This window comes from Symphalangus syndactylus, chromosome 4 (genome assembly GCF_028878055.3).
Source record: "Symphalangus syndactylus isolate Jambi chromosome 4, NHGRI_mSymSyn1-v2.1_pri, whole genome shotgun sequence".
Lineage (NCBI taxonomy): Eukaryota > Metazoa > Chordata > Mammalia > Primates > Hylobatidae > Symphalangus > Symphalangus syndactylus.
Window position 1 is genome coordinate 21,575,086 of NC_072426.2, and position 27,388 is coordinate 21,602,473.

At 35.4% G+C, this 27,388-nt stretch overlaps 1 protein-coding gene across 7 annotated transcripts in view; it reads right to left on the minus strand.

Annotated features, from left to right (window-relative positions):
- Positions 1-27,388, minus strand: part of MYO6 (myosin VI) — a 107,136-nt gene that overhangs the window by 52,110 nt on the left and 27,638 nt on the right. For 6 of the 7 annotated variants that reach the window (XM_055274213.2, XM_063637855.1, XM_063637859.1 and 3 more), the window contains 10 exons: positions 26,828-26,957; positions 24,500-24,605; positions 21,489-21,544; positions 18,848-18,945; positions 18,151-18,315; positions 14,528-14,608; positions 10,974-11,154; positions 3,728-3,872; positions 1,761-1,918; positions 17-108 (listed from right to left, as the gene is read on the minus strand). In XM_055274213.2, the coding sequence (XP_055130188.1) occupies positions 17-108; positions 1,761-1,918; positions 3,728-3,872; positions 10,974-11,154; positions 14,528-14,608; positions 18,151-18,315; positions 18,848-18,945; positions 21,489-21,544; positions 24,500-24,605; positions 26,828-26,957 (1,212 nt within the window). Of the gene's footprint in view, positions 1-16; positions 109-1,760; positions 1,919-3,727; positions 3,873-10,973; positions 11,155-14,527; positions 14,609-18,105; positions 18,316-18,847; positions 18,946-21,488; positions 21,545-24,499; positions 24,606-26,827; positions 26,958-27,388 lie in introns of those variants that run through there. The other variant, XM_063637860.1, reaches the window with a different exon arrangement.

The window sequence follows — 27,388 nt, forward strand, 5'->3', positions numbered from 1 at the left end:
TTATAATGGCAATTACCTCCTTCAGAATCCTTTCATTAAAAAATTGTTGAAGTTTTTCATTGCAATAGTTGATGCAAAATTGTTCAAAACTGTTATGCTCAAAGTACTCTGAAAATATAAAACCAGAACCAAGAGTCATTATGAGATCAACTTCATATAAATTTATCATAGAATAAAATGTAATTGTAATAATGGCCTAATTTAAAATTAGGTTAAATTTATATATTATATATATTTGTTCTATACTTCCCAAATGTTCTCATTTCAAGACAAAACTTTATAAGTATTAAAAGTATTAAAAATACCCTGCTTCAGTTGACAAATAAGGTGTTTCTCAAATGAGATAAATGTTGTATACTAAAAGATATAAAATGTAAGCCACCTGTAACTATTTATTTATTTATTTTTGAGACAGATTCCCTGTCACACAGGCTGGAGTGCAGTCGTACAATCTTGGCTCACTGCAACCTCCGCCTCCCGCGTTCAAGTGGTTCTCATGCCTGAGCCTCCCAAGTAGCTGGAATTACAGACATGTGCCACCACACCCAGCTAATTTTTGTATTTTTAGTAGAGACAGGGTTTTACCATGTTACCCAGGCTGGTCTCAAACTCCTGACCTCAAGTGATCTGCCGGCCTCAGCCTCCCAAAATGTTGGGATTACAGGCATGAGCCACCGCACCTGGCCAACAATTTTTTAAATCACAGGTATTAAAGCAATCTAAATTAAGCACAAAAATGACTTAAAATACAAGGGCTTTAGAAGATTTTTTTCTGCATAATCTGTAAAATTACTTATCAAAAATGCTGTGGATACCAATTCATTTCTAAAATCAAGAGATTATATTACATGATGTCTAAGATACACTCAGCTTTACAATTTTATAATCCTTTGTGTGTGTTATGCTAAAACTGTTGTAGAAAAGGAAAAAATAATTAATAATAATAATTAATAATTCTCTACCTTTGAACAAAAGGTAGAGAATTGTAAAGTTTAAAATACATATTACATCAAAAGCAAAACTCCATCCCTCCCCAAATGTAAACACTCATACATTTCTTTGGCAAAAACCACAAAGAAGACACTACTCCTTCACAGCCAGAAAGAATGCCCACATCAATAAAGCCCAATACAAAACTCATTAGATTTACATTTCAAGATTTTTATATTTTTGTCACTCACAGCAAAGCAGCATTCACATGCTGGTGACCCATTTCATTTCTGGTTGAACAGCTCTACAGTTGTTTAACTACTTATCTTGAGATGTTATTCATTTGATGGAAAATATAGCTACTTGCTGACAGCAACAGCAATGAATTTCTAAACCTAGTAATGAGGTTGGCCTGTAAGTTAGGTCAACCTATCCCCAGCTCTACAAATTAGTCAATGGTTTTAGCGACTCTATTTATCTTTGTTATTTAATTAGTGAATGTACTATCTTTATTAGTAGCACACAATGATTTACCTTTATTCAGTTGTATTCCTTTTAGAGTACAGAGATATCCTTAACTATAGCAGTTTCAATCAATGTTTTAATTTTAGCATTAGTAGCATCAAAACTAATCCCCACGAGTCTTTCCTCTTTTCTTTAAAGTATCAGCTCGGACTATCTAGGTCATATTATGAAATGTGAGTGTGGACATATAATTACACATATACAGCAAGTAAAATGAGTTACAAAGGAGAAAAGATTTAAGAACAAATTCTAATGTGTGAAAAAATATGAAACAAATGTATACTCACAAAAGAAACTCTACTTACCAAAACCAGCAATATCTAGGACTCCAATAAAATAGGATGATGTTTCAAAAGGAAAACACTGATTTACTCTGTTTACCACATGATCAAAAAGATGGCTATACACCGTCTTTGCCAGGGCATCACGAGCATTGTTTGCTTGCTCCACTTTCAGAGGTACCCTATAAAAGAAAACCATACTAGTAAAAATTCTTTATAATAGTATACTGTGAAAATGATGCCACAGTCAGAGTGCACCTAAACATACCCACAGAGAAGGATGAAATAAAGAGTTACCAAAGGTCATGTGAGAATAGGCACAGATAAATGGGGCTAAGTAGAAAACTGCTACAAGAGAACTAATGGAATTACCTAAAATTAGATCAAAAGTTTATTACTGGGTTAAAAAAAATTAGGCTTAAAAAATCATTTTTACCTTAATTTACATCCTAAATACATACAAAATTATTCAAAGGAATAACCTTCCTTTTGGTTTTCCTTAAATGCGAAGGAAACAGTGTTTAATTCAGGATAACTTTAAAGTTTGGTAACTTCTTTACACTGTTTAGGACAAAATGTTTACATCTTAAAATTTGAACTGTCCCATTCTACTATTTAATATAACTAACTATATGGTATAACAGTATTAAATGTTGCAGGTACAGACACACAGCCATTGTCCTCAAGAAAACGATAGTCTGATGAAGAGAGACTGGCACAGAAGAGAATTTCCAAACACCATGCTAAATACTATCATAAAGATAAGCATGGGGTACCAAGAGAGCACCAAAAAAAAAAAAAGTCAAATTTGGAAGTAGAATTATAAGTCATTCAGATGAGCCTGAAACTTGATACTTAAGCCTCTCTAAACAGTGATTTCTCACTTATATTTTCTGCAATGGAACCCTTTCTTGAAGTGAGTTTCATGTGGACACGCTATACATAGAATACATAAAAGAGCTGCTTTGGATTATGGAATGGCATTGATTGAAAAAAGGAAACAACAACAAAAAACTGCTTTGGAACAAGGAGAAAATGGGAAAACGGAGGAAGCAATGCCTGAGAACCACCCACCTGCACATTTATGGGCTTTCCCTTGGGCCGCAGAGATATCTCTAAGGAACCAAGTAACTGTAGGCTGTAGGGTGCTACTCTACAAACTTCTTCCAGAGTTTTTCTTTATAACAAGAACAATTTTGAATTTGCTTAGCAAAGAATCAGGCTAAGCATACCTTGCTAAAATTTTCAAAAGAATAAGAGGTAGCCAATTTTCTGACAGGCTAAAAGCTGTTTCAAAAAATTCTTTCTGTATAAATTTGTTGCAACTTTTTCGGAAATATGTCACTAGAGCTCACTGCCTGTCTTATTAGTAAGAGATAAAGGGTCTTCTTCCCTCCACAAATGAAGATCCTGCAGTGCCTCAGAATGACAAGGCTGAATGTCAATTTTATTCTACAGTACCAAAACCAAAAATATATACACGGAGACAAAAGTATAAAAACATCTAGGTACAATCTAGAAGTTCTTGGTTACTGATTTTTAAAATCTTGATTAAGCCCTTATTTCTCCTCATTTGTAATTTCTCCCAAATAAAGAATCCTAAACATAAGGAAAGTGTCATTTGCTAAGTATTTTGCTAAAGTGAGATCTGCTTAATAGAAGTTTTAGTACACATTATTTGCATAAAAAATTACTTTTAAAATAAAATGATCTGTTGCCTAAAACTGTCATATATTGATTTATACCATCAGCTCATATTTTCATAGTTGTAGAAAAGTAAACCTCTCTCTTAACTTATAAATTCCAAGTATCAGCAAGGAACAACTTTAAGAGCTATGTTAAACTCCATTGATTTATATGGTGGATTACTCCACTGAGATGCACAGAATTTTGATCTATCAAGCTCAGGTTTTAAACACAATGTAACTTATGTTTTTCCTTGACAAACTGCAAGGCAAAATTTTTGCAGCGCAATTAGTTAAGGAACTTACTTTATAACTGTTCCTTTGGTGCCCCCTGCTGTTGTTAGCATGACTCTTGTGGTCAAACTTACTCGAAGATCATCTTGGTCCAAACCCAGTAATTCAGCACAATATTCCAAAGACTGAGCAGATTTATTCTTCAGATTACTACCACCTGATAGAAATACATTTTCATTGAAATTAATAAGTATTATATAAACCAGATTCTCAAGACTCGTTTCTTAGAATTATACTTCACTTACAAAAAACTATGTAATAGGCAAGGCTTATTTGTTTTTTTTTTGTTTTTTTTTTATTTTTTGGTATTTTTCTTTTGATATACATTTTTTTTTATTATACTTTAGGGTTTTAGGGTACATGTGCACAATGTGCAGGTTTGTTACATATGTATCCATGTGCCATGTTGATTTCCTGCACCCATTAACTCGTCATTTAGCATTAGGTGTATCTCCTAATGCTGTCCCTCCCCCCTCCCCCCACCCCACAACAGTCCCCAGAGCGTGATGTTCCCCTTCCTGTGTCCATGAGTTCTCATTGTTCAATTCCCACCTATGAGTGAGAACATGCGGTGTTTGGTTTTTTGTCCTTGCGATAGTTTACTGAGAATGATGTTTTCCAGTTTCATCCATGTCCCTACAAAGGACACGAACTCATCATTTTTTATGGCTGCATAGTATTCCATGGTGTATATGTGCCACATTTTCTTAATCCAGTCTATCGTTGTTGGACATTTGGGTTGGTTCCAACTCTTTGCTATTGTGAATAGTGGGCAAGGCTTATTTGTAACTTTTAAATCCACCTCACTTTTTCACTATCCTTGTCAAACACCCGTACTGCTAAGATCAACAGAAGATCCTCCCTTGGGGAAGTCCATGGTATAATCCTTTAAGCACATCAATATTTAACTGCCACTGTTTCAGTTTTTTTGACCCTATAAGCAAACTACACTAATGATAGATTATAATCCTTTTTAATATATTAAATCTTTAGAGAAATATAGTATCTCATCATTAAAATTCATACGACTCCAAGAAATTTCAAGGAGTAATTTTAGTGCAAACGCTGTAAGGCACCTGAATAGATCAATACGGATGTACATATCTGTCTATGGATGTGTTTATGCATATACATAATAAGCATGTACTCATATTGCTTGGGGTTGAAGGGAGTGAAGAGACATTTACTATTACCTGTACAGGTTGAGTATCCCTTAACTGAAATGCTCGGGACCAAAAGTGTTTCAGATTTTAGATTTTTTCCAATTTTGGAATAACTGCATATACATGATGAGCTCAATTCGAAACACAAAATTCATTTATGTTTCATATACACATTAATATGCATGTGTACCCCTGTCCAGTTCCCCCAACAGCTTGACTTTCTGTGCTAGAGATCAGTACAAATGCTTCCTCTTTTCCTTATTTACTGTTACCCTTAGGGGTATCTGCAAGCCTTTTTGACATTTTCAATATCTTTACACTGCATAGCAGAGAATAGCAAAAAAAAAAAAAAAAAAAAAAAGCAATGCAGTTAGGTCTTGACCCATGTGCGCATTTTGAGAAATCTGCCATTGGCACATCCAGCCTGCACATGTGCCATTTTATTTTCTGTGTGCTTGCACAGGGGCACGTGAGGAAAAGATATATTGCAGCAGAAGGTGGCCAGGCAGGTCATTTTTGCCTTAGTACATCATATCTACAGATTTCTATTTATAAGGGCTGTTTTAAAAAGTACTATAAAGAAAGACAGTGCTTTAGTCTCAGGGCTGATCAGGCTCTACAACTACTAGCTATGTGACCTTGAATAAGTTACTTATTCTCTTTGTGCTCAGTTTCTTCATCCATAAAACTGGGACAATTACTTTACCTACCTTATATGGTTGTTATTCAGATTAATAAGGTTATGTATGTGAAGTGCTTGGAATAGTGTCTGGTGCAGAGAAGTACTAGATAAAGATTAACTATTGTTTATATTTATTTGCATTATAATAAAAAATAACATTTTACAAATATTTTCAGATTAGTATTAATAAACGATATATTCTGACTACCTAATTAAAAACTACAAAGAATGTGTGAAAATCCTGAGAATTTTACGACAAATTCATAAACTACTTAACATACCAATCTCAGAATATATATGAGAAAAGACTGTGAAAAATGAGACCTTATAATAATAAGATGTTGTTGGGACAATTCATTGAGGAAAGAACAGCTTCTTCAATAAAGGTACTGGAACAACTGGATGTCCACATGCAAAAGAATGAAGCTGGACCCCTTCCTCCACCATAAACAAAAATTAACTCAAAATGGAATCAAAGACTTAAATATAAGAGCTAAAGCTATTAAACTGTTAGAAAAAAACATAGTTATAAACCTTCATGATCACGGAGTAAATCTTCATGTCTTTGATATAATACCAAAATCACAAGCAATAAAAGAAAAAACAGATAAATTAGGCTTCACTGAAATAAAAACTTGAGTTTCAAAGAACACTATCAAATGAGTAAAAAGATAACACACAGAATGGGAGAAAAGATTTGCAAATTACATATCTGATAAAGGACTTGCACTTAGAATATATTTTTAAAACTCTTACAACTTGGTAATAAAAAGACAACCCAATTAATAAATGGGCAAAGAATCTCAACAGACACTTCTCCAAAAAAGATATACAAATGGTCAGTAAGCACACAGAAAGATGCTCAGCATCTTGAGCCATCAAGAAAACGCAAATAAAAACCACAAAAAGATAACACTTCACACCCTCTACGATTGCTATAAGCATACAGATAGTACTGCTGAGGATATGGAGAAACTGAAACCCTCATACACTTCTGATGGGAATAGCTGTGTAAAGTGGAAAAGCTGCTTTGAAAAAGTCTGACAGTTCCTCAAAAGGTCAGAGTTTACCATGATGTGATTCAGCAATTCCACTCCAAGGTATTTACTCAAGGGAAATGAAAACACATCCAAACACAAATTTGTACCCAAATGTTCTCAGCAGCATTATTCGTAATAGCCAAAAAATGGAAACAACCCAAATGTCTAGAAACTGACAAATGGATAAACAATGTAGTATATCCATACAATGAAATATTATTCGGCAATAAAAATAAAATGAAGTACTGCTAAATGCTGTAACATGGATTAATCTTGAAAACATTATGCTATGTGAAAGAAGCCAATCACAAAAGACCACATATTGTATGATTCCATTTATATGAAATGTCCAGAATAAATTTATAGACAGGAAGTAGATCAGTGGTGACCTAGGGTTGAGAGAAGTGGGCAATGAGGAGTGGCTGCTAATGGGTACACGGTTTCTTTGTGGGGTGATGAAAATGTTCTAAATCTATGGTGATGGTTGCACAACTCTGAAAATACTAAAAACCACTGAAATGTACACTTCAACGGAGTGAACTGTATGGTAAATTAACTAGATCTCAATAAAACTCCTACCAAAAAAAAGAAAAAAGAAAAGAGAGATACTTTGAGAATATTTTGAATGTTTTATTCAATGAAAATGTGCTTATTACTCACATGTAGGTTCTATACACATACATATTGCCTAACATTATATAGCTCTCAAAAAACTGACCATCAAATAATTCATTTAAATATTTCTTCTTTTTTATTATATTGCAAAGTTTCTTACATACCTCCAAAAATTATGTAAGGCTAAGATAAAAAAAAAAACAGGATTTTTAGTAAGTGTTAAAAGGCAAAATACTATCATGTAAAGTTTTCATATCACTTCTTTCCAAAAAAGAACTTCTTCAAACATTTTTAAAGTTTCTTATTATAATAACATTTTATTTGTTATGTGGAATTTTAAAAACATAGGCGTCCCAATGCAGTTTTCTGTATTTTCATCATGCAAAAATTGCTTTATGACAGTTAAGAGTCCTATAAGTGCTTATTGGAGAATAATCTTTCCAGTAGAATAATTATAAAAATACCAAATTTTTTTGGAGACAGGGTCTCACTGTCCCAGGCTGGAGTGCAGTGGTATGATCATGGCTCACTGCAGCCTTGACCTCCAGGTCTCAATCATTCCACCTCAGCTTTCCAAGTAGCTGGGACTATAGGCATGCACCACCATGCCCAGCTAATTTATTGTGTGCGTGTGTGTGTGTGTGTATGTGTGTGTTTTGGTTTTTTTTTTTTTTCATGGGGTCTCACTAAGTCGCTCAGGCTGGTCTTGAATTCCTGAGCTCAAGTAACCCTCCCGCCTCAGCCTCCCAAAATGCTGGGATAACAGGCATGAACCACCATGCCCTTCCTAAACCAAGATTTTTTCAAATTGCTAAGACATGCCAAATTAAGCTCCCTAGGGAAAAAAGAAATCACTTCTAATTAGAAAGAAACCATTTGGATCTATAGGAAGAGTCATAGGAAAGATGAAGACAAATATAATAAAATCTTGGCTTTTAAAATAATTAATTTAATCATGTATTAATCTTATTGATTCCCTGCCTCTTTCCAACCTTCCCTGATTTCTGTTCACTTTCCCTTCAACAGAAGGAAGTTAGAGAAGAAAAATTAGAGATAATGCAAATAGCATTACCTTTTGGGCATTTCATACTCTTCAACTAACTTGATCATGCAACACTTACAATACTCTATACAACTGCATCTTCTACCACAGGGTAATAATAAGAGGTGTGAAGATGCCATTTATCACTTCTGACAACATTTCTAAAGTGTGTATTAATTATTGTAAAGATTTTTGTGTGTTAGAATCTCCCACATATGCCCCTTTGGTATAACAATGCTAGAGAGCAAATGCAATGTATGCTAACATTCATTACGTTTTCAAAACAAATTTTCCAATCCTTCAAAAAAAAATAAAAAATGTTAATGCACATTAAGAACATACCTAATTTTGCTTGAATTTTTTTTCATTTTAAATTGGGAGCAATCTGTATTTTAATTGTACTTACTCATTTAAAGCACTTATAATGATGACTATGTGCCAGACACAAGTACTCAAATCATTTAACAAATATTTAACTCACGTATTCCTCTTTACAACATGAGGTAGGGACTATTATCTTCAGTTTACAGTGAGGAAACTAAGACATGAAAAGGCTACGTTCCCTGCCTAAGGTCACACACACAGTATGTGGTAAAGCATCTGAATCAGGAGCACGTGCTCCCATCCACTATGTTATGTTGCGTCTCACATTATTGATTTCACAGCATTATAGAACACTAGATCTGAAAATCATTAAAACATCTGTTTTAGTCTGTTCATTCATAGATGATAAATTTCAGTGGCCTGGGAGAAAGAAGGGACAATTATCACAAGCCTCTGAGTTAGACGTGCAGAACCAGCTCTCACATCTACAACTTCATCAATAACCACATGCATCATTTCAACACAGGTTCCACTTCTGTAAAATGGAGATAATATCCCCCACCTCATTATATTTATGATATACAGACTACAATTATGGTGTTTATGATGAAATACAGAATAAGAAGGGTCTTGCATATAACACTTTTTTTAATCTTTTTTTTTCCTGTCTTCTTGTCCCCTTTCCCTATATGCACACTATTGCTAGTGAGAGGAGGTGCCAGCTGGGCTTCCGGGGTCGAGTAGGGGCTCAGAAAGCTGTGAAACTCACTCATTTCCTGTATCAGGACTTACTTTGGTCCTGGATGAACAATATTAAGGATATGTGCTTAAAACATTCCTAACACCAGGATTTGTGCACGTGTTTTCTCCCCCAAGAAAGCTGTAACAGCAAAAATTTTGCTGAAAGCTTCCCTATGTCCTCTCTCCCTCTCTCCCTTCCCCCTCCCCTGAAACTAAAAGAAATGTTAAATGCCCATTTTTCTGTGACCACTGGGCCTTATCTATGCTCCTAATTCCAATTCCTTGTAAACATACTTTGTAAAGTCCCGTAAAATCCCGTCTCCTTTGCCATGCCGCTGCAAGGTCATAAAGTAAATAAAACCGAAGTTGCAATTCCGGTTTTCCTCAAAATCTAAAACATATCACAAAATCATTCACTGCCTTTGTTTCTGGCCCTGGTAACATCTTCCCGCTGCACGTATTTCCCACCTTAAAGAGTTTAAAAGGCAACTGCATAATCGAACTCTGGCTACCCACTTGGGACCCCTTCCACACTGTGAACGCTTTGTACTGTCACTCTGCTCAATAAAGTCTACAGCTTTTTTTTCTCTTGGTCCCTGTCTCCATCACTCACTGCGGGCAGCCACCACACCAATTCTCTGGCGTGGCTAAGGCAAGAACCTTTAGCGTTACACTAGGTACTGACTGTACTTTAAAAGTCCTTCTCATGGTTTATTTAATTTTGCAAGTGAAGAAACCAAGGCTCAGAGAGCCTCTGGGATCTAACACCAAAGCCCATTATTGACTACTACATTAAATGGTGCTGTAGGTTTTCCTTAACTCATCCTTGGTATAAGATCCTACAATAATGTCTTAATATAGGGGTTGACAATCTTTTTCTCTAAAGGGCCAGATAGTAAATATTTTAGGCTTTGCAAGACATACGGACTCTCTTGCAGCTACTCAACTCTGACACTAGCACAAAAGTTGGTATAGACCACACATAAATGAGTGGGTGTGGCATTGTTCCAATAAAATTTTACTTACAAAAACAGGCAGTGGGCCAAATTTGGGCCGTGGTTCATAGTTTGCCATTCCCTGTATTCGTAGATCAAATTTAGAATTATGCAAAGTCCTACTGTTTATGTACAGACTGAAACACTGGAGTTGAAAAGTTGCTTTTGCCATGTATTTAAATACTCTTTCAATCTGCATAAGATTAAAATTTTCATTTATTTTCATTTCTCATTAATAAAGTGCATGGGCTTTTATATATTAAGTTGCCCTAACTAATTCACCCAATGAGCCTGAAAATTTTCAAAAATGCCTTAAGAGATGATAGAGAATTAATCTGCTCACCTATTGGAAAAGTGTAATATAACTGGAAAATTTAACTAAAAATTACCCTAAATTTATCAGGATAAAATAGTTATCCTTCAAAAATGAGAGGTTTATTCCTAAGCAATATCACTGATTTGTTCAAAACACAGCTCAGAATGACTGATAATGAAACATTCTTCATTTGGGAGATTCAACATGTAGCCCAGTATATTTTAGATATTTCTTAAAGTTTTTAAGCAAACTGCATATAAAGAGATTCAATTTTCATATGACAAATAAATAACAGAAATTCTATTTAATTTTTTTCCTCTTAAAAAAATAAAAAGCAAACCTGAAGTGCTGCCAGCTTCCTCAAAATCAATATTTCCAAGGTGCAGGACGCCAGCTACTACCCGGAAGAGATCAAGCTTTTCTTCATCATCCAAACCAATTTTTTTCATAGCCGTGCACATTCTAATAAAATCACCATGGTCATCTAACAGAGGATCTTTCATAGAACCTGCCTTAAGGTACTACAAAACGAGAAGACACCAATTAACTGATCGTCACATTATTTAAGTACACTAAAACTACTACACTAGGTCAATTAATGCACTATATGACATGCAAAAATAAAATCTGTCAATGGGAAAATCTTTACTATTCTAACATTCAAAAACTAAATGACCAGGAAAAGTATACACAGGATCTCTCTGTTCTATTTCACTATTTACTACATGTGAATCTACACTTATCAGTAAAAATTTCAATTAAAATAATGAAATTAGATGTTTTTCAATTAAATTACAATTTTCACTCTAAAGTCTTATAATCCTAGGATATTAGAAAAAGACAAAAATTGAGTGAAAAAGGAGGGAATATCAATACTCGAATCAACATTACAGTTTTTTTAAATGAGGTACTGATAAATATATTCATTTAATATATTCATTTAATTATTTCACAATATATACATGTATCAAACATTACATTGTACTCCAATGTACTGTATAAATATATATTATTCTTGTCAATTAAAAAAAGAAAAAGTTAAAAAGTGCAATAAAAAATTTAAATGTGACAATTAGTATGACACTCCTTTAGATTAACTGCCACCAACTGCACCAATATTAAGTCATAGTAAATAGGGGTCAGGCTGATACAATTTTCATACCTTAGAATTCTTTTCTAAACCTTTTTATATGCATATATATACATATAAGGTAAAGTATATTAGTAAGCATTATGCTTTAATAATTTACACAATGACTTAAAACATTTCAGAAAAAATGAGAAGAAAATTTGTTTTCTCTCCTAAAAGAACTTGCATCTAATGTACTCATTTGTTAGACTCTATACCAACTCAGAAGAAAAAAAGAAGAAGAAAGTCAGGTCTGCAGAAACTAGAAGGAGAAACATAAAAGTTACTGAACACGAAAAGACTGTACTAGAAATTTTCCAGAACTTGGGAATATGTAAGTTAAACATTAAGTAACAGGATCATGATCAACTGATCATTAAAGATGCCTCCTGGAGATGAATATTTTTTCCTCCCAGTAAATAAATGATTCCCAGCTCAAACTATAATTGTCTTTCCACAAAATTATTTAAAATGTTCAATTATGAATGTGTAACATTTCTGGAAAATATCTAAGACAATAAAATTCAATTTCATTCTTAAAAGAAGCAAAGGAAACAATCACATGCAGCCAAAACTGTTCAGCAGGAAACACACATCATGCAGAATTTTTAGTCTTGCAGTCGAAGAATTGCTTCATTTAAAAACTGTTTCTAATCAAAAGTTAATGAACATATTTGCTGTATGGTAGACTAAAAATACTGCATTTTTCTAAAAATTACACACAACCTAAAGACATTCAGATGGAATTGGGCAAAGGGTTTAATTAGTCAAAATGATCACCTCATCCTCCTGATAAAGAAGACATAAAAAGTAATTTAAACATATTAATCCATTATTTAACTATACATAAAAACACACACTCACTCAATGTGAATAAGATTTCTGACAGAGTATACTGACTCTAGAATAAGAGGGCAATTTTCTTCTTTGGAGAGTACATGCTACTCTTTGGAGAGTAAACTCCAGTTTTCTTTCCTCTCTACTCCATTTTTTTCCATGGCAAATGATCAAATTTATATCTTTTTCCCCCCTTCAGAACTGCTGAAATGTCCCACTAGGAAAGATCTCCATTATCTTAGTGAAAATACTATAACTACCATATTTTGATTTCTCAGAAAAACATAGTCTTATCAAGACAAAGAAAGATGCCATAATAAATATTAATGTTGCTTCTTAAAGTACCAACCATGGCTATAACAAAGTTTATAGTTTGTAATTCAGATTCTGTATCTATAATGATATATAAAATGCCAGATTAAACAAAACTTAACTGTAGGGTTGTCTGCCTAGAATTTTAAATAATGGAATATTTTATTTGCTTTCTATCCTTTTATATAAATATGCTAAAAACATAAATCATCTCATCCATTTTAAGAGGAGTAAAAAATATCAGGCTTACAAATGTAGAAGCATTAAAAACTGACTATTATAAAAACTTCTTTGATTCCTCAATTTTAATTTTTAATAAAATTAATAAAAGTAACACTAACCAGTATCTATCATTAATCCTTACTTAGTATTTCATAACTTAAACCCCTTGAGTACATGCAACTTAACATCACTTATTAAACACTGCATATTAAAATTTATATGGGTTGTAAATTTTTAGATTAAGAACTTAATGTTTTAAAAATAATACTTAATGGTATAATTATATCTAATTATTCTTGGAAATACAATTTACTGAAACCAATATATAAATTTTTCATAATATATTACATAAATATGATGTTTTAAACAGAACTACAATGATATATAAGCTTTTGAGACGGAGTCTCGTTCTGTTGCCCAGTCTGGAGTACAGTGGTGCGATCTCCACTTACAACAGCCTCCATCTCCTGGGTTCAAGCGATTCTCCTGCCTCAGCCTCCCCAGTAGCTGGGATTACAGGCACACACCATGACACTTAGCTAATTTTTGTAATTTTTTGGTAGAGACAGGGTCTCATCATGTTGGCCGAGCTGGTCTCGAACTCCTGAACTCAAATGATCCACCCGCCTCAGCCTCCCAAAGTGCTGGGATTACAAGGGTGAGCTACTCCACCTGACCAGCTTTTTTTTGTTTGTTTTTAATTCTGTTGCCCAGGCTGGAGTACAACGGCATGATCATGGCTCACTACAGCCTCCACCTCCAGGGTTGAAGCAATCCTCCCACTTTAGCCCCTCAAGTAGCTAGAACTACAGGCATACACGACCTCACCCAGCGAATTTTTTTTATTTTTTGTAAAGATGGGGTTTCACTATGTTGCCCAGGCTGGTCTCAAACTCCTGGCTTCAAATGATCCTCCCGCCTTGGCCTCCCAAAGTGCTGGGATTATAGGTGTGAGCCACCACACCTAGCCTATAAGCATTTCTTCCCAAGAATGCTTAATCTATTTACTGTCTACATCAAACCTCATGTCAGCCTTGAAATAGACAATTGTAAAAGACATATACTTAAGCTCAAGTGGGTAATAGCAAGTTTCAAAAATGCTGGAAGAGAATGATTCTTAGGCAATTTAATACCTTCATGCTTGAAAACAGAATGAGAGGAGAGCAGTGCAGTGATGCCCAACCAGAAGAACCAGAACCTGTCGCTTCACTAGATATCAACAAGAGGTATAAAGTATTACACTGTGAAAAAGACTTAGATGAATATTTAGCTTTTTAAAGTATAAACCTAAAAGTTAGAACTCTTACTTGGGCTCCAAAATAAAAATTATAACACATCTTTCAGCATGAGTTTTTTTTTACGTTAAAGATTTTATGAAAAATGGTCTACTATACCTCAGGACTTTTGCGGTTCTGTAAAATCTGTTTGTCAGTTTCTTTGTTAGCAAAGTATCTAGTGCAGCCTCGGTTTAAATACTATGACAAAACAAATTAAATATAATTAACATATATGATCCATAGGGAAATAATACAGGAGAAAACACAACTTACCAAATAGTGCCAACCATGAAGAATTTCTAAACACAACTTGAGTATTGTATAATCTCACCATTAAAATCAATACTTCTATATTTTATAAGCATTTTCTTCCTACTAATAAAACCAGGAATATTAAAAATCCTAATCTCTGAGCATAGATTAAATAAAATGATTAAAATAAAAATCAATGACATAATGGTTTTCTACTTTTAAAGGGCAACAATTTTATATCTTTTCAGTATCAAAAATCTAAATATAGGGCATAAAATCATGAAAATCACCTTCCTACTAAATATGTAGAATCTCAAGTAAGGACCGATACTGTGGTTTAATTTTTCAAGCAATATTTTAAATTCTGAAAAGTTAAGAAAGAAATTCTATTCTTGATTTTCTTAATTTTTGATTTTTAGAGTCAGTTTTTTAAAACATGCTTTTCACATTTATTGAAAGCAAACAATGACTGTACATAAATTACAGTACTTGCTTTATGCTTTATGGATCAAATAATTTAAAGTTTTCTTATTTCAATGATTTACTTTGCTTACCAAAGGCTTTCAAAAGCTAAATGCTTCCAAAATATAGAACAAGAGGAGTAGTTCAAAAAAAGAATATCTATTGGTATCAACAAGAATCTACTGCTCACAATTGAAGGCTTGCTTCATTTAAAAACTGTTTCTAATAAAAAGTGAATGAACATATTTGCTATATGGCAGACTAAAATTTTTCTGCATTTTTCTGAAAATTACACACGCCTAAAGACATTGAGATGGAATAGGGCAAATCTGATCAGAAAGGATGTACACAGAGAACAGGATGGACAAGTTTTTTTAAACATCTCAGCTTCTCTTAAATCAGGTCACTATGATTTTATTGTACCATGCCATGAATTCCCAGATTAAATGCACCACATCATACACATACCAAAAAAAATTTTATAATAAATTTGAATGATTTGGGGATAAATTAATATTTTAGACAATCAATGCATCTATCTTTCCTTCTCCATTATAATTAAATGCTAAAATACAGTAAAAACAAGACAACTATATACATGGTTTTTTTTTTCTTCCACCCTAGAATCTTTGGGAAAAAAATAAAACAGAAGGGAGGAGGGACAATGTCGGTAAGCATTTTCAATGGACTGTTTCAAATAAGAGCTCTTTTACTTAGCAGAATAATAGCTTAAACATATAGAGCCAAAACAAATATGTTCTTTGCTACCAAGCATTTTGTCTCCTCACTCCAATTGTTTTGCCAAATACTTTGCTTCTGGACAGTAGGGCCTAATATTACAACCTTGGAAAGAAACGAGTCCTTTTAGTTTTTCTGTAACTAGAACACTATCCCTGCCATCTATTCTTATTCTATCCAAGCCTTCTTTACATTCAAGGATCTATCCAAGATTACAGCAACTGGCTCCATAAAACATGTGCAGAAATATTTGAAATGTCTAAATGCAAACATTTTTAAACCTTTTACTTTTTAAAGTATATGTGTGGTTAATAAAAATGTTTACAGACAGGTATACGTCTACAATTCTTTACATACTAATTTTGATAGAGTAGTGACCAAAAAATTCAACAATTTTGCAAGTGTTCAACCTACTGCAGGTTTCCCCTTTGTTTTTAAAACCTGATCTCTCAATTATAACCAGAAGGCTAAACTACAGAAAAACCTGATGAAATCACTAACACACTTTCAAGTCACTTTAAGGCAGAATTATTTGGGGCAAGTGGATATAGTAGTGTGTTTGTGCCTGCATATGAGAGGAATATTCAAGATGGCAGATGTATGCAACGCTGTTCCCCTACTCTCCCTCTTACCATCACAAGGACTCTCCTGTAAGAAAGGAAATCAGGCCTCCTGGTTCACACTGCAGAAACAGGAAATCCTCTGACCAGATAAATTTCAACATCCTTTCAGGATGCCTGCCATTGTACCAGGAAAGGCTGTACATTCTGAAACTCAAAAACACTATGCTCCCAAGCCTCCGAGCAGGAAGAAACGCTAGATTAAGGCCAGAATAGTCACATCACTTTATTGTCAACTAAGTATTGACAAAACCATATCATCATTATCATATTTCATGTAATTCCTAGTAATTTATTCCTTTTTTAAAAACCACAGTAAAAAAGAAATGCTTCCCTTACTTTCATGAAAATGTGGGCAACTAGCTTCAAATTCCAATTAATTTGGAGAGCTCTAGAAAAGACTGGACATTTTAGAAGTATATAAAGAGATACATTTATAAAGCGTTTTAAGACAACAGACTTTTAAAATTTGTAAATACACATTAAAAGAAATTGGTTGAAGTGAAAGAAAAGCTGCCTGCAAACACACACACACACACACACACACAACCACACAGCAGTAATCATGTGTGTTACGATTCTCAATGGAGGCTTTCTGACCAAAAAAGACTATCAGAATCAGCTGGGGAACTCTATACAAACGACATTCCTTACTCACATTCCATTCCTTTGTATAAACTACATTCCCATACTCCAGACAAGGACTCTGTTTTCTAACCTGAGAATCTGAAAATTGTGTTAACCATCTCCAGTCACCGTTCCTAGAAACTCTACTCCCTTGGCTTGTGATGCTCGGGTGTGTGGGGGTGTGTGTGTGTGTGTGTGTGCACGTGTGCGTGTGTGTTTCCCATCACATTCTAAGATGCTCAAGAGCAGGGACTGGGTAAGAAGCAGGGACTGGGTATTATTTATCTTTTTAATCCTGGCCCAATGCCTGGCACCCAATGGGCAAGCAATAAATATTTGTTGTTGAAGTGAATTAAGAAATACAATCATGTGTCCTTTATTAATATTAATTCAGTGTTCAAACATTTTTACAGATAAGTCAAAGGTAACTTTAAAGCTAGTATTACAGAGCTATTATAAATTTCTAATTGAGTTTAAATTGATATAGGGTTTAACATCTATCCTTTTATCTATTCCATTATGTGCCTCCTCATATAGTGTTATATTATAAACTCAGAAGTACACCTTAATAGAGATCTTCTCAGTACAGTGGTCATTCTAACATGTTATACTTGATCCAATGTAAGTTACATACACACAACAAGTAGATTTCAAAATCCACTAAAATAAGTTTTAGGCTTGATGGCAATTATATTTTCAAAAATTATACGAAATTTTTTTTTTCTTTGAGATAGGGTCTCGCTCTGTTGCCCAGGCTGGAGTGCAGTGGCACAATCATGGCTCACTGCAGCCTCAACCTCCTGGGCTCAGGAGATCCTCCCACCTCAGCCTCCCGAGTAGCTGGAACTACAGGTGAGTGCCACCATGCTCAGCTAATTTTTTGTATTTTTTTTTTAAGAGACAGGGTCTCGCTACATTGCCCAGGCTGCTCTCGAACTCCCAGACTCAAGCAATCCATCCACCTCAGCCTCCCAAAGTGTTGGGATTACATGCATGAGCCACTGCACCTGGCTATATGAAATTTCTTTTCTTCCGACCTACCCGAAAATTATCTGGTGAACTCAAATGAAGTTTTTCTCTAATATCTTCGGAAGCACCAGCACACAACCTATAAAAGATATGATAATTTCTTTCCTCTTTGCCTTGAACACAGATCCTAGATTTCTCTAGGAGATAATGTGAAACAAATCCTCCAACAACTGAGCTCTAAAAAACAAAACACAGAGAAAATTTATTTTTGTATTTAAAGTCTTAAAGTATAATTTACCAATGTTAAATTACTTACCTTTTCTAATACACATTTGTCTATCAAAAAGGTTATAATATTCATCAAATAAAGGGGAAAAAACAAATAACTAAATGTAAGCATAGAGTATTTATAATGGTCATCCTTCATTTTAAACATCCTCATTTAAGTCTCTACCCAAATCCTGCTAAGTTTTGAGCCCCTTAAGAATCACAACTGACCTTGCACCGTACCTCAACACAGGTGCTAGAATATCTTACATGACTAGCTATACAGTAATACTCAATGCTGAAGTCAAATTCAGTATCTGGGGTTTAGATTGTGAAAGGAGCTTTTAGATGGTCATAGTGGACACATATATTCCTGCAACCATCTAAAGTAACAATGAAACTTAAAGGGATTTACCATTAAGTGCAAATACAGAACCAACTGACCCTTGCATTTTCACAAACACTCCCCAAAAATATCATTCCAAAGCTTACTCTCACTCACCTTTTCATTAAAATGTATTTCTACAAATTTCCCAAATCGACTGCTATTATTGTTGCGAACAGTCTTTGCATTTCCAAAGGCTTCTAGGAGTGGGTTAGCTATTGAGAAACAAAAAAAATCCATCAAAAAATTAGCATGACAGAACATTACAAAATATGCATAGTGTATCTCCATTTGTTAATATACATGTCTAGAAAAAAATGTTCTAAAATATATTAACATGGACCGGGCACAGTGGCTCACACCTGTAATCCCAGCACTTTGGGAGGCCAAGGCGGGTGGATAACGAGGTCAGGAGTTCAAGACCAGCCTGGCCAAGATGATGAAACCCCGTCTCTACTAAAAAATACAAAAATTAGCTGGGCGTGGTGGCGCATGCCTGTAATCCCAGTTACTTGGGAGACTGAGGCGGAAGAATTGCTTGAACCCGGGAGGCGGAGGTTGCGGTGAGCCAAGGTCGCACCATTACACTCCAGCCTGGGCAACAAGAGCAAGGCTCTGTCTCAAAAAAAAAAAAAAAAAAAAAAATTAACATGAAGGAATTCACATATAATGCCAAATTCCACAAATATTTATTGACTACCCACTATGTTCAGGCACTATTCAAGTCCAGGAGATGGGAAAATTTCTCAAACATATAAAAACAAAATGTAAATGTTATAGGAAAGACAATTTTTAAGCCACTATGTTACAAAATTTATAACTCGACTTTAAAATATTTTCCCTAAGAATTTTTACTGTTTTATCAAGTATATCAGATCCACAACAGTACTTAGATAAAACAGCAAACCTCTTGTGAGAAAACATAGGCAAGAGATGTATTACTTGACTTACTTTTCTAAAACATTTTACATATTAATAGTCTCCATATTTAACATTTTTACATGTATATCCAGTGAAATTTAACAAATTAAGAGTTTACAGAATTACCTAAGGCTCTCAGAATAATAGGTTTTAAAATCCTAATGAACAAATATAACATTTTCACTGTTATTTTATAATCACCTATAAACATATCATGACTGGATAAGACTTATTAGAGTCTACTCTTATACTCACCTAAGTCTCAATTATAAACATACCAAATTAGTGTTAATCTTACACACATATTCTCCTCTCCATCAACAAACTTAAAGTGCTTCATAATGTTTAGTGTTAAAATTTTTTTTATGAAGCATGTTCTTCCTATAATAAACATGAAGCCAGCCGGGCGCGGTGGTTCACGCCTGTAATCCCAACACTTTGGGAGGCCGAGGCAGGCGGATCTCGAGGTCTGAAGATCGAGACCATCCTGGCTAACACGGTGAAACCCCATCTCTACTAAAAGTATAAAAAAATTAGTCAGGTGTGGTGGCGGGCACCTGTAGTCCCAGCTACTCGGGAGGCTGAGGCAGGAGAATGGCGTGAACCCGGGAGGCGGAGGTTGCAGTGAGCCAAGATCGCGCCACTGCACTCCAGCCTGGGAGACAGAGCGAGACTCCATCTCAAAAAAATAAATAAAATAAAAATAAAAAATAAGCATGAAGCCATATTTCTTACGAAGCCTTTTCAAGTAGATTTCTCCTATTCTATCCACAGTAGAAGGCTTAACTAGTCTCTAAACTCTTTTAAAGATCATTCCCCAGCCATTTCACATGCCGAAATAAGTAAGAAAACATTAAAACTAAAAGAAATATTAACATATATCCCTTATGTTTCAGATGGGACAAAAAAACTGAAGCCAACATGGTCAGCCAGGTGTGGTGGCTCACACCTGTAATCCCAGCACTTTGGGAGGCCGAGGTGGGCGGATCATGAGATTAGGAGTTTGAGACCAGCCTGACCAACATGGTGAAACCCTGTTGGGGTTTCACCGGGCATGGTGGTGGGCACCTGTAATCCCAGCTACTCAGGAGGCTGAGGCAGGAGAATCACTGGAACCCACGAGGCAGAGGTTGTAGTGAGCCAAGATCAAGCCACTGCACTCCAGCCTGGGTGACAGAGTGAGACTCCACCTCAAAAAAAAAAAGAAAAGAAAAGAAAAAGAAAAAGAAATTATTCCGACTTCCATACAGAGACTGGATTAAGGAGAAGTAAGAATCTAAGTGAAGAGACCAAACGGGAGTCTATGACGCAGGAGGGCATCATGCAGGAGATTCAACATAATGGTAGTCTAGGCCAGTAGTCTCCAAATTGAGCTGCAAGAAGACTTTCTAAGAAGGTATACAAGCATGGATAGCTTAAGGAAATCAATTTACACACTACTGCCTTTGTTAAAAAATGACTTCTCTAAAAAAGCACCTAATGCCAAATAACCCTTCTTCCTCTTCCCTTGACACAAAACAAGCTCCACAAAACAAACAGGAAGCTAAAGACATTCCTGTATTTCATTCATTCAACAGATATTTATGCTCGGTATCAGTTACCATTCTACGGGTTTGGAATATGAAACAAAAATCCCTGCCTTCTTAGTGTTTTCATGAGGTGGGGGTGGGGGCAGAAACAATTGATGTTAGGTAAATAACAAGATGATATATGAGCAATGATTAGCAGGAGATAAGAGACTCCTTTGCATCTCTGAGAGAAGAACATTCCATACCACTGAAAGAAGTCTTGTAAATTAATTTCAGTACATGCGTAACAAGAGAAAAATTAGCAATACCTTCAACAATTCTGTCATCAATATCTTGACCTGTTCCATAGGATTCAGTCAGGTATCTGTTTAAAATATAGGATAAAAAATGTTGATGACAATAATATGGTGTACAATAATTTATAATTATTTAGTACATATAAAACTGAAACCTAGATCATCATCACAACAAATGTGTACTTAAATGCAACTATTCTGTTATAGCTTTTTAAATTTATTTAAAATTCTATTTGCGGCCAGGTGTGGTGGTTCATGCCTGAAATCCCAGCATTTTGGGAGGCCAAGGCGGGTGGATTACCTGAGGTCAAGAGTTCAAGACCAGCCTGGCCAACATGGTGAAACCCTTTCTCTACTAAAATACAAAAAATTAGCCAGGCACGGTAGCATGCCCCTGTCATCCCAGCTACTCAGGAGGCTGGGGCAGGAGAATTGCTTGAACCTGGGAGGCCGAGGTTGCAGTGAGCCGAGACTGCACCACTGCACTCCAGCCTGGGCAACAGAGTGAGACTCCATCTCAAAAGAAAAAAAAAATTTATATTTGGTGGTACTATGCTCATTACCTCAATGAGATCATTCACACCTCAAACCTCTATGTCACAAAATATACTCATAACAAACCTGCATATGTATGGCCTGAATCTAAATGTTGAAATTATAAAAATGAAAAATAAATTCTATTTGTATTGCATTTAACATCTAACCAACATTGTTTTTTAAATTGTTTTGGGAATGTTCTGATTTTATCCAACTATTTGATTTTAAATATATCATATTCATCAACTACAGGAGATGTCAAAGCCTTTTGTGAGAGCCTATTAATTCAATCTTCTGGCTACAGAAAATAAGGCAATCTGCCTCTGAACAACTGGGAAGTTATCACTCTTCATGTTGTTTCACTGAAATATGAAACACAGAGAAATAACTATTTGCCTGGCACATTTCAAAATAAAGAGCAATCCTTAATTTAAAATGGAAGTTCACATTATAAGTTTATAACTCCTTAACTTTTTGTTCATTTTCATATATTAACCATAGACTCATATAGACTATTACATACAGGAAAGAAAGAAAAAGAAATTGAAACACTTAGAATCCAAGAACATTGGAAAGCATTCACTTAACCAGAATTGTGTGTATGTATATATATACATATATATAACAGCTGTTAACAAACTCTTCAATTGATTTTATATAAATAACTCTGAACAGCATACATATTTACATAATGAATAGCAAAATTTCATAGTACCACTATGCAGCAATCAACTAAGAACTATAATTCCGTGGGAGTAACACTGGTAAGTACGCTGCTCCTAGCAGTAGTTCAACCACTAGATCTAACCTCATGGGTATGTAAATTAAAAGAACTGTACTACAACGAGTGTTATGATTCCTTCCATTTTTAAAATGCTATAATTCTAAACAAAGTGTAAGGCCAGGCATGGTGGCTCATGCCTGTAATCCCAGCACTTTAGGAGGTCAAAGTGGGAGGGTCACTTGAGTCCAGGAGCTGGAGACCAGCCTGGACAACATAGCATAACCCTGTCTCTACAAAAAAATTAAAAATTAGCCAGGCATAGTGGCATATGCCTGTGGTCCCAGTTACTTGGGAGGCTGAGGTAGGAGGATCACTTAGCCCCAGGAGGTCGAGGCTGCAGTGAGCTATGATCACACCACTGCCCTACAGCCTGGGTGACTGGGCAGCAGAGCAAGACCCAGTTTTCAAAAAAAAAAAAACCAAACCAAACAAATAGACAAAAAAAAAAAAAAAAAACACAATGCAGAGAGTTTAATGGCAGCAAAGGGAACACATTAGGAGGCAGGCTACAGGGAAACAGAAATAAGGAGGCAAATTATCGTAAAGTTAAGGTAAAAAATGGTTTTAACCATGCTAACAACAGAAATACAGACAGAACGTAAATGTTAGATTCTTAAGGAATATTTCTAGATCACCCTTTGTCTCACCAGTACAGGTCTCCTCCACGATCCTCATGTGAATAACATGTCAGAGCTGGCTTTCAGTAATCTATAGACTAGCTTCCATATAAGGTGTCTGTATCTTAAAAAGGATAGAGCCCACCATTCCAAACTATGTCATGAAGTATGCAAAGGTATTAAGAGTCAACCTTTTCAAATTCTCAAAGAAATATTTGCACACCTATGTTCATAACAGCACTACTGACAATAGCCAAGAGGTGGAAGTAGCCTAAATGTCCACTGACAAATGCATGGATAAACAAAATGTACCACAGATCTACAATCAAATAGCATTCAGCCTTAAAAAGGAAGGATGGGATCCAAAATACTAAAAAATAAAAATAAAAGGAAGGAAATTCTGACACATACTACAACATGGATGAATCTTAAGTTGAGCTAAATAAAATAGGCCAGTCACAGAAAGACAAATAACTGTGTAATTTCACTTACATGAGAAATAGCTAAAGTAGTTAAATTCACAGAAAAACTGGAAAGTAGAATGGTGCTTGCTAGGTGAGTAGATAAATGGAGTTGTTGTTGAATGGGTCAAGTTTTAGTTTTCCAAGATGAAAGTTCTGGAGACTGTACAGATTGGCTGCACAACAATGTGAATATACTTAATGCTACTAGGCTGTACACTTAGAAATGGTGACAACTTTTACATAAGTATTTTTTTACCAGAAAAAAGTCAACCTGGTTGCCAAGCATGGTGGCTCATGCCTATAATCCCAGCATTTTGGGAGGCCAAGGCAGGAGGGTTGCTCAAGCCCAGCCTAGAAATTCGAAACCAGCCTAGGCACCACAGTAAGACTTCATCTCTACAAAAAAATTAAAAGATTATCAGGGCATGGTGGCATGTGCCTGTAGTCCCAGCTATTAGGGAGAATGAGGTGGAACAGTGGCTTAAGCCCAGGAGGTCAAGGCTACGGTGAGCTGTGGTGGTGACACTGCATTCCACCCTGGGTGACACAGTAAGACCCTATCTCAAGGGGGTAAAAAAACGATCAACCTACTCAAATATTTCAAGTTAGCTGAATACTCACCTTAGAACAAATTTTGTATTTTCTGTTTTGCCGGCTCCTGATTCTCCAGATACAATGATAGACTGACTCATCTTGAGCACCTTCATGTCTCGAAAAGCTTTATCAGCTAGGGTCAAAATAAGACATCACTAATGAGCAATATATTAAATATAAAGTTAATAATAGAAAGCTCACTTTAGGAGCACTTACTCTTAAAGAAATCATAAACGTCTGTTCAATGTTAATGAAATTTAAAATAAAGTCATTCAAAAGTGTTCAAATCATTTTAAAAGTATTAACTTTAAATGTTCTATCTTATTATCCTAAAAGTTAAGTAATATGAAATCCAAATAAACAACTCTTAAGTTTCTGACAGAATGTCTTGATATTATGGGCTGTGGCTCATCTCTTCCTAATTCCAGGGCTGATCTGCAGAGGAAAAAATGGTCACTATGCATAACTAATGAAGTCCCCAGTGAAAAGCAAGAATTAATGAGCTTCCAATTAAGAAATCTGGTAACCAAAAATTCGGCTGGAAAAAAAAATACATAACGGCAAAATATATCTGTGGGTTTTTTTCCTCTAATACACTATTAAATTTAGAATTTGTCAACATTTTACAACTAGGCAAAATTAACAGATTAAAATTTCCTAGATTTGCCACTGTTTACATATATAATTTTTAACTCTCTTCATTAGACTCCAACAATTTAGGCTATAAACTGTATTAAATGTTAAGACTACACAGACAAGTTGAAAGCAATTTAATGCTGTTAAAGCAGTCTCACATTAAGACAACTTTAATTCAAAACTAGGTCATCACAATTTGGCTCTATAAGACAACTATTTCTCACCTCAGACATGTGCCAAGAAGCCTTCAGAAATGGCTTTTACTCTAAGGGGAGAATGCAAACCATACGCAAGAGCACACACATCCCTTTGTCCAATTTATCAGCAACCTGCTCCACCACCACCCACCACCGCTTTTTTTTTTTTTTTTTTTTTTTTGAGACAGGGTATCTCTCTGTCACCCAGGTTGAAGTATAGTGGCATGATTTCAGCTCACTGCAGCCTCTATCTGCTGAGCTCAAGCAATCTTCCCACCACTGCCTCCAGAGTAGCTGGGACTACAGGCAAGCACATGCCCGGCTAATTTTTTCATTTTTTTTATAGAGACAAGGTTTTGCATGTTTGCCCAGGCTGGTCTTGACTTCTCGGGCTCAAGCGATCCGCCCTCCCCCAAGTGCCTGGATTACAGGCATGAGCCACCACACCCAACCTCCACACATTTTTAAAGAATCATTCCAAACACTTGTTTTTTAGCAGTAAAAAGCTAAAAATAAAAGCTGGTTTATTTACATTTTAAACATGTAACTTTTCTCTAGTGATGTTTGCTCGTATTCAGGTTTTAAGGGATGGGGCACCATTTTGCAGGCTGAACACAACCATGCCTGTCATAGCTTCTTCAAGCCAAAAGTAAATCTGCTGCTGCCCTGGTAGAGTAATTATGTCAGCCATATTCACTCTACCTAGTAGTAGACAGCACACAGGTCAACCAAATCTGGAAGTGAACTCTGGTTAGGCCAAAACACAAGCATGAAGGGAAAGCCCAAAGAGAAACAGGATGCACTGTGAACTTGTTCCAATACATGTCATTTAGCTGCTTTATGTCTGAATGCAAAGGGTTAGCTACCACCTCCGCATTTCGTGGGAAGAGGGGTAATTGCTCGTTCTGATCAAAAACCTCCAACCCCTATGCCTCAGAGCTGGAGGACTTCAAAATAAGAGGCTGAGAAAGGCAAAGAGACACTACTGTCTTTCCACACAGATTCTCCAGTGGTATGAAGCATATACTACTTTTAATCCTTTAATTTGATAAACCCCTGATGCAAGATGATGCCCAGAAGTCTGCTCTTACAGATGAAATCTAGCCCAAGTAACACACTCATAGGGGATGAGCTGGGTAAGAGACGAAGGCCAGAACCTCAAAATTTTGAAGGAGGACACTTTTAAGATGGAGCTGATGGTATTAAAGAGTCTAAAAGTACCATTAGGTCAGCTTTTATGACATCCTGCTTTCACCTGGGCAGACATCCCTTAGAGGACACAGGCATTTAACACAGATAATGATGTATGGTATGCCTACCCCATTAGTTGACTGCAAAAGTATTCTTCCTCACCCTGTGTAAAATACTTGCTCCTAACAATGTTGATATATCCAAGAGGTATACAGTTTCTCCAAAATATATATTCAATTTATGGTATCTTTTATTAATCCAAAAGAAAAATTGAGTAAATCTGTACAATATAAAGAAAGACAAGAATTAAAATACATTTAAAATCACTTACCAATTGCAAAGGCATGAGGTGGTCTTGTCCCAAGAGATTTTCCTTGATATGACTTTATTGCTTCTGAAGAATATATTTTAGGTATGTCAAAGTATGGATTCACTGCAATCAGAATGTTGGCGACATATGTCTAAATATGAAAAGCATAAACATAAAATATTCCAATTACTATTTTCATTTAAAGATAAACAAAGCTCATAGAAAAAATAAAATACAAAAAATTTCAATTGTCTATATAACTAAGACTCCCAAATCAGTCCTAAATATTCCCTGAGTATTCCCTGATCCTTATAGGGACCGATATTTCTCTAATTCTTAATAAATATTCGTATCTTACCAACCCATAGGCACCTCAAGTTCAGCATATCCAAACTCAAGATTATCTCTTCCCACCTACCTCTGCCTCAAAGAAAATATTCTCCTTCCATGTGCTTCCTCAGGGACATGGCATCACCACCAAGGCACTACAGACAGAAATCTGAGTCTCTAGCTCTATCTCATTCAGCCTTCTTCTGTTGACTCTACTTACAAAATCTCCTACAGCTAAGTTTTAGTCATTTG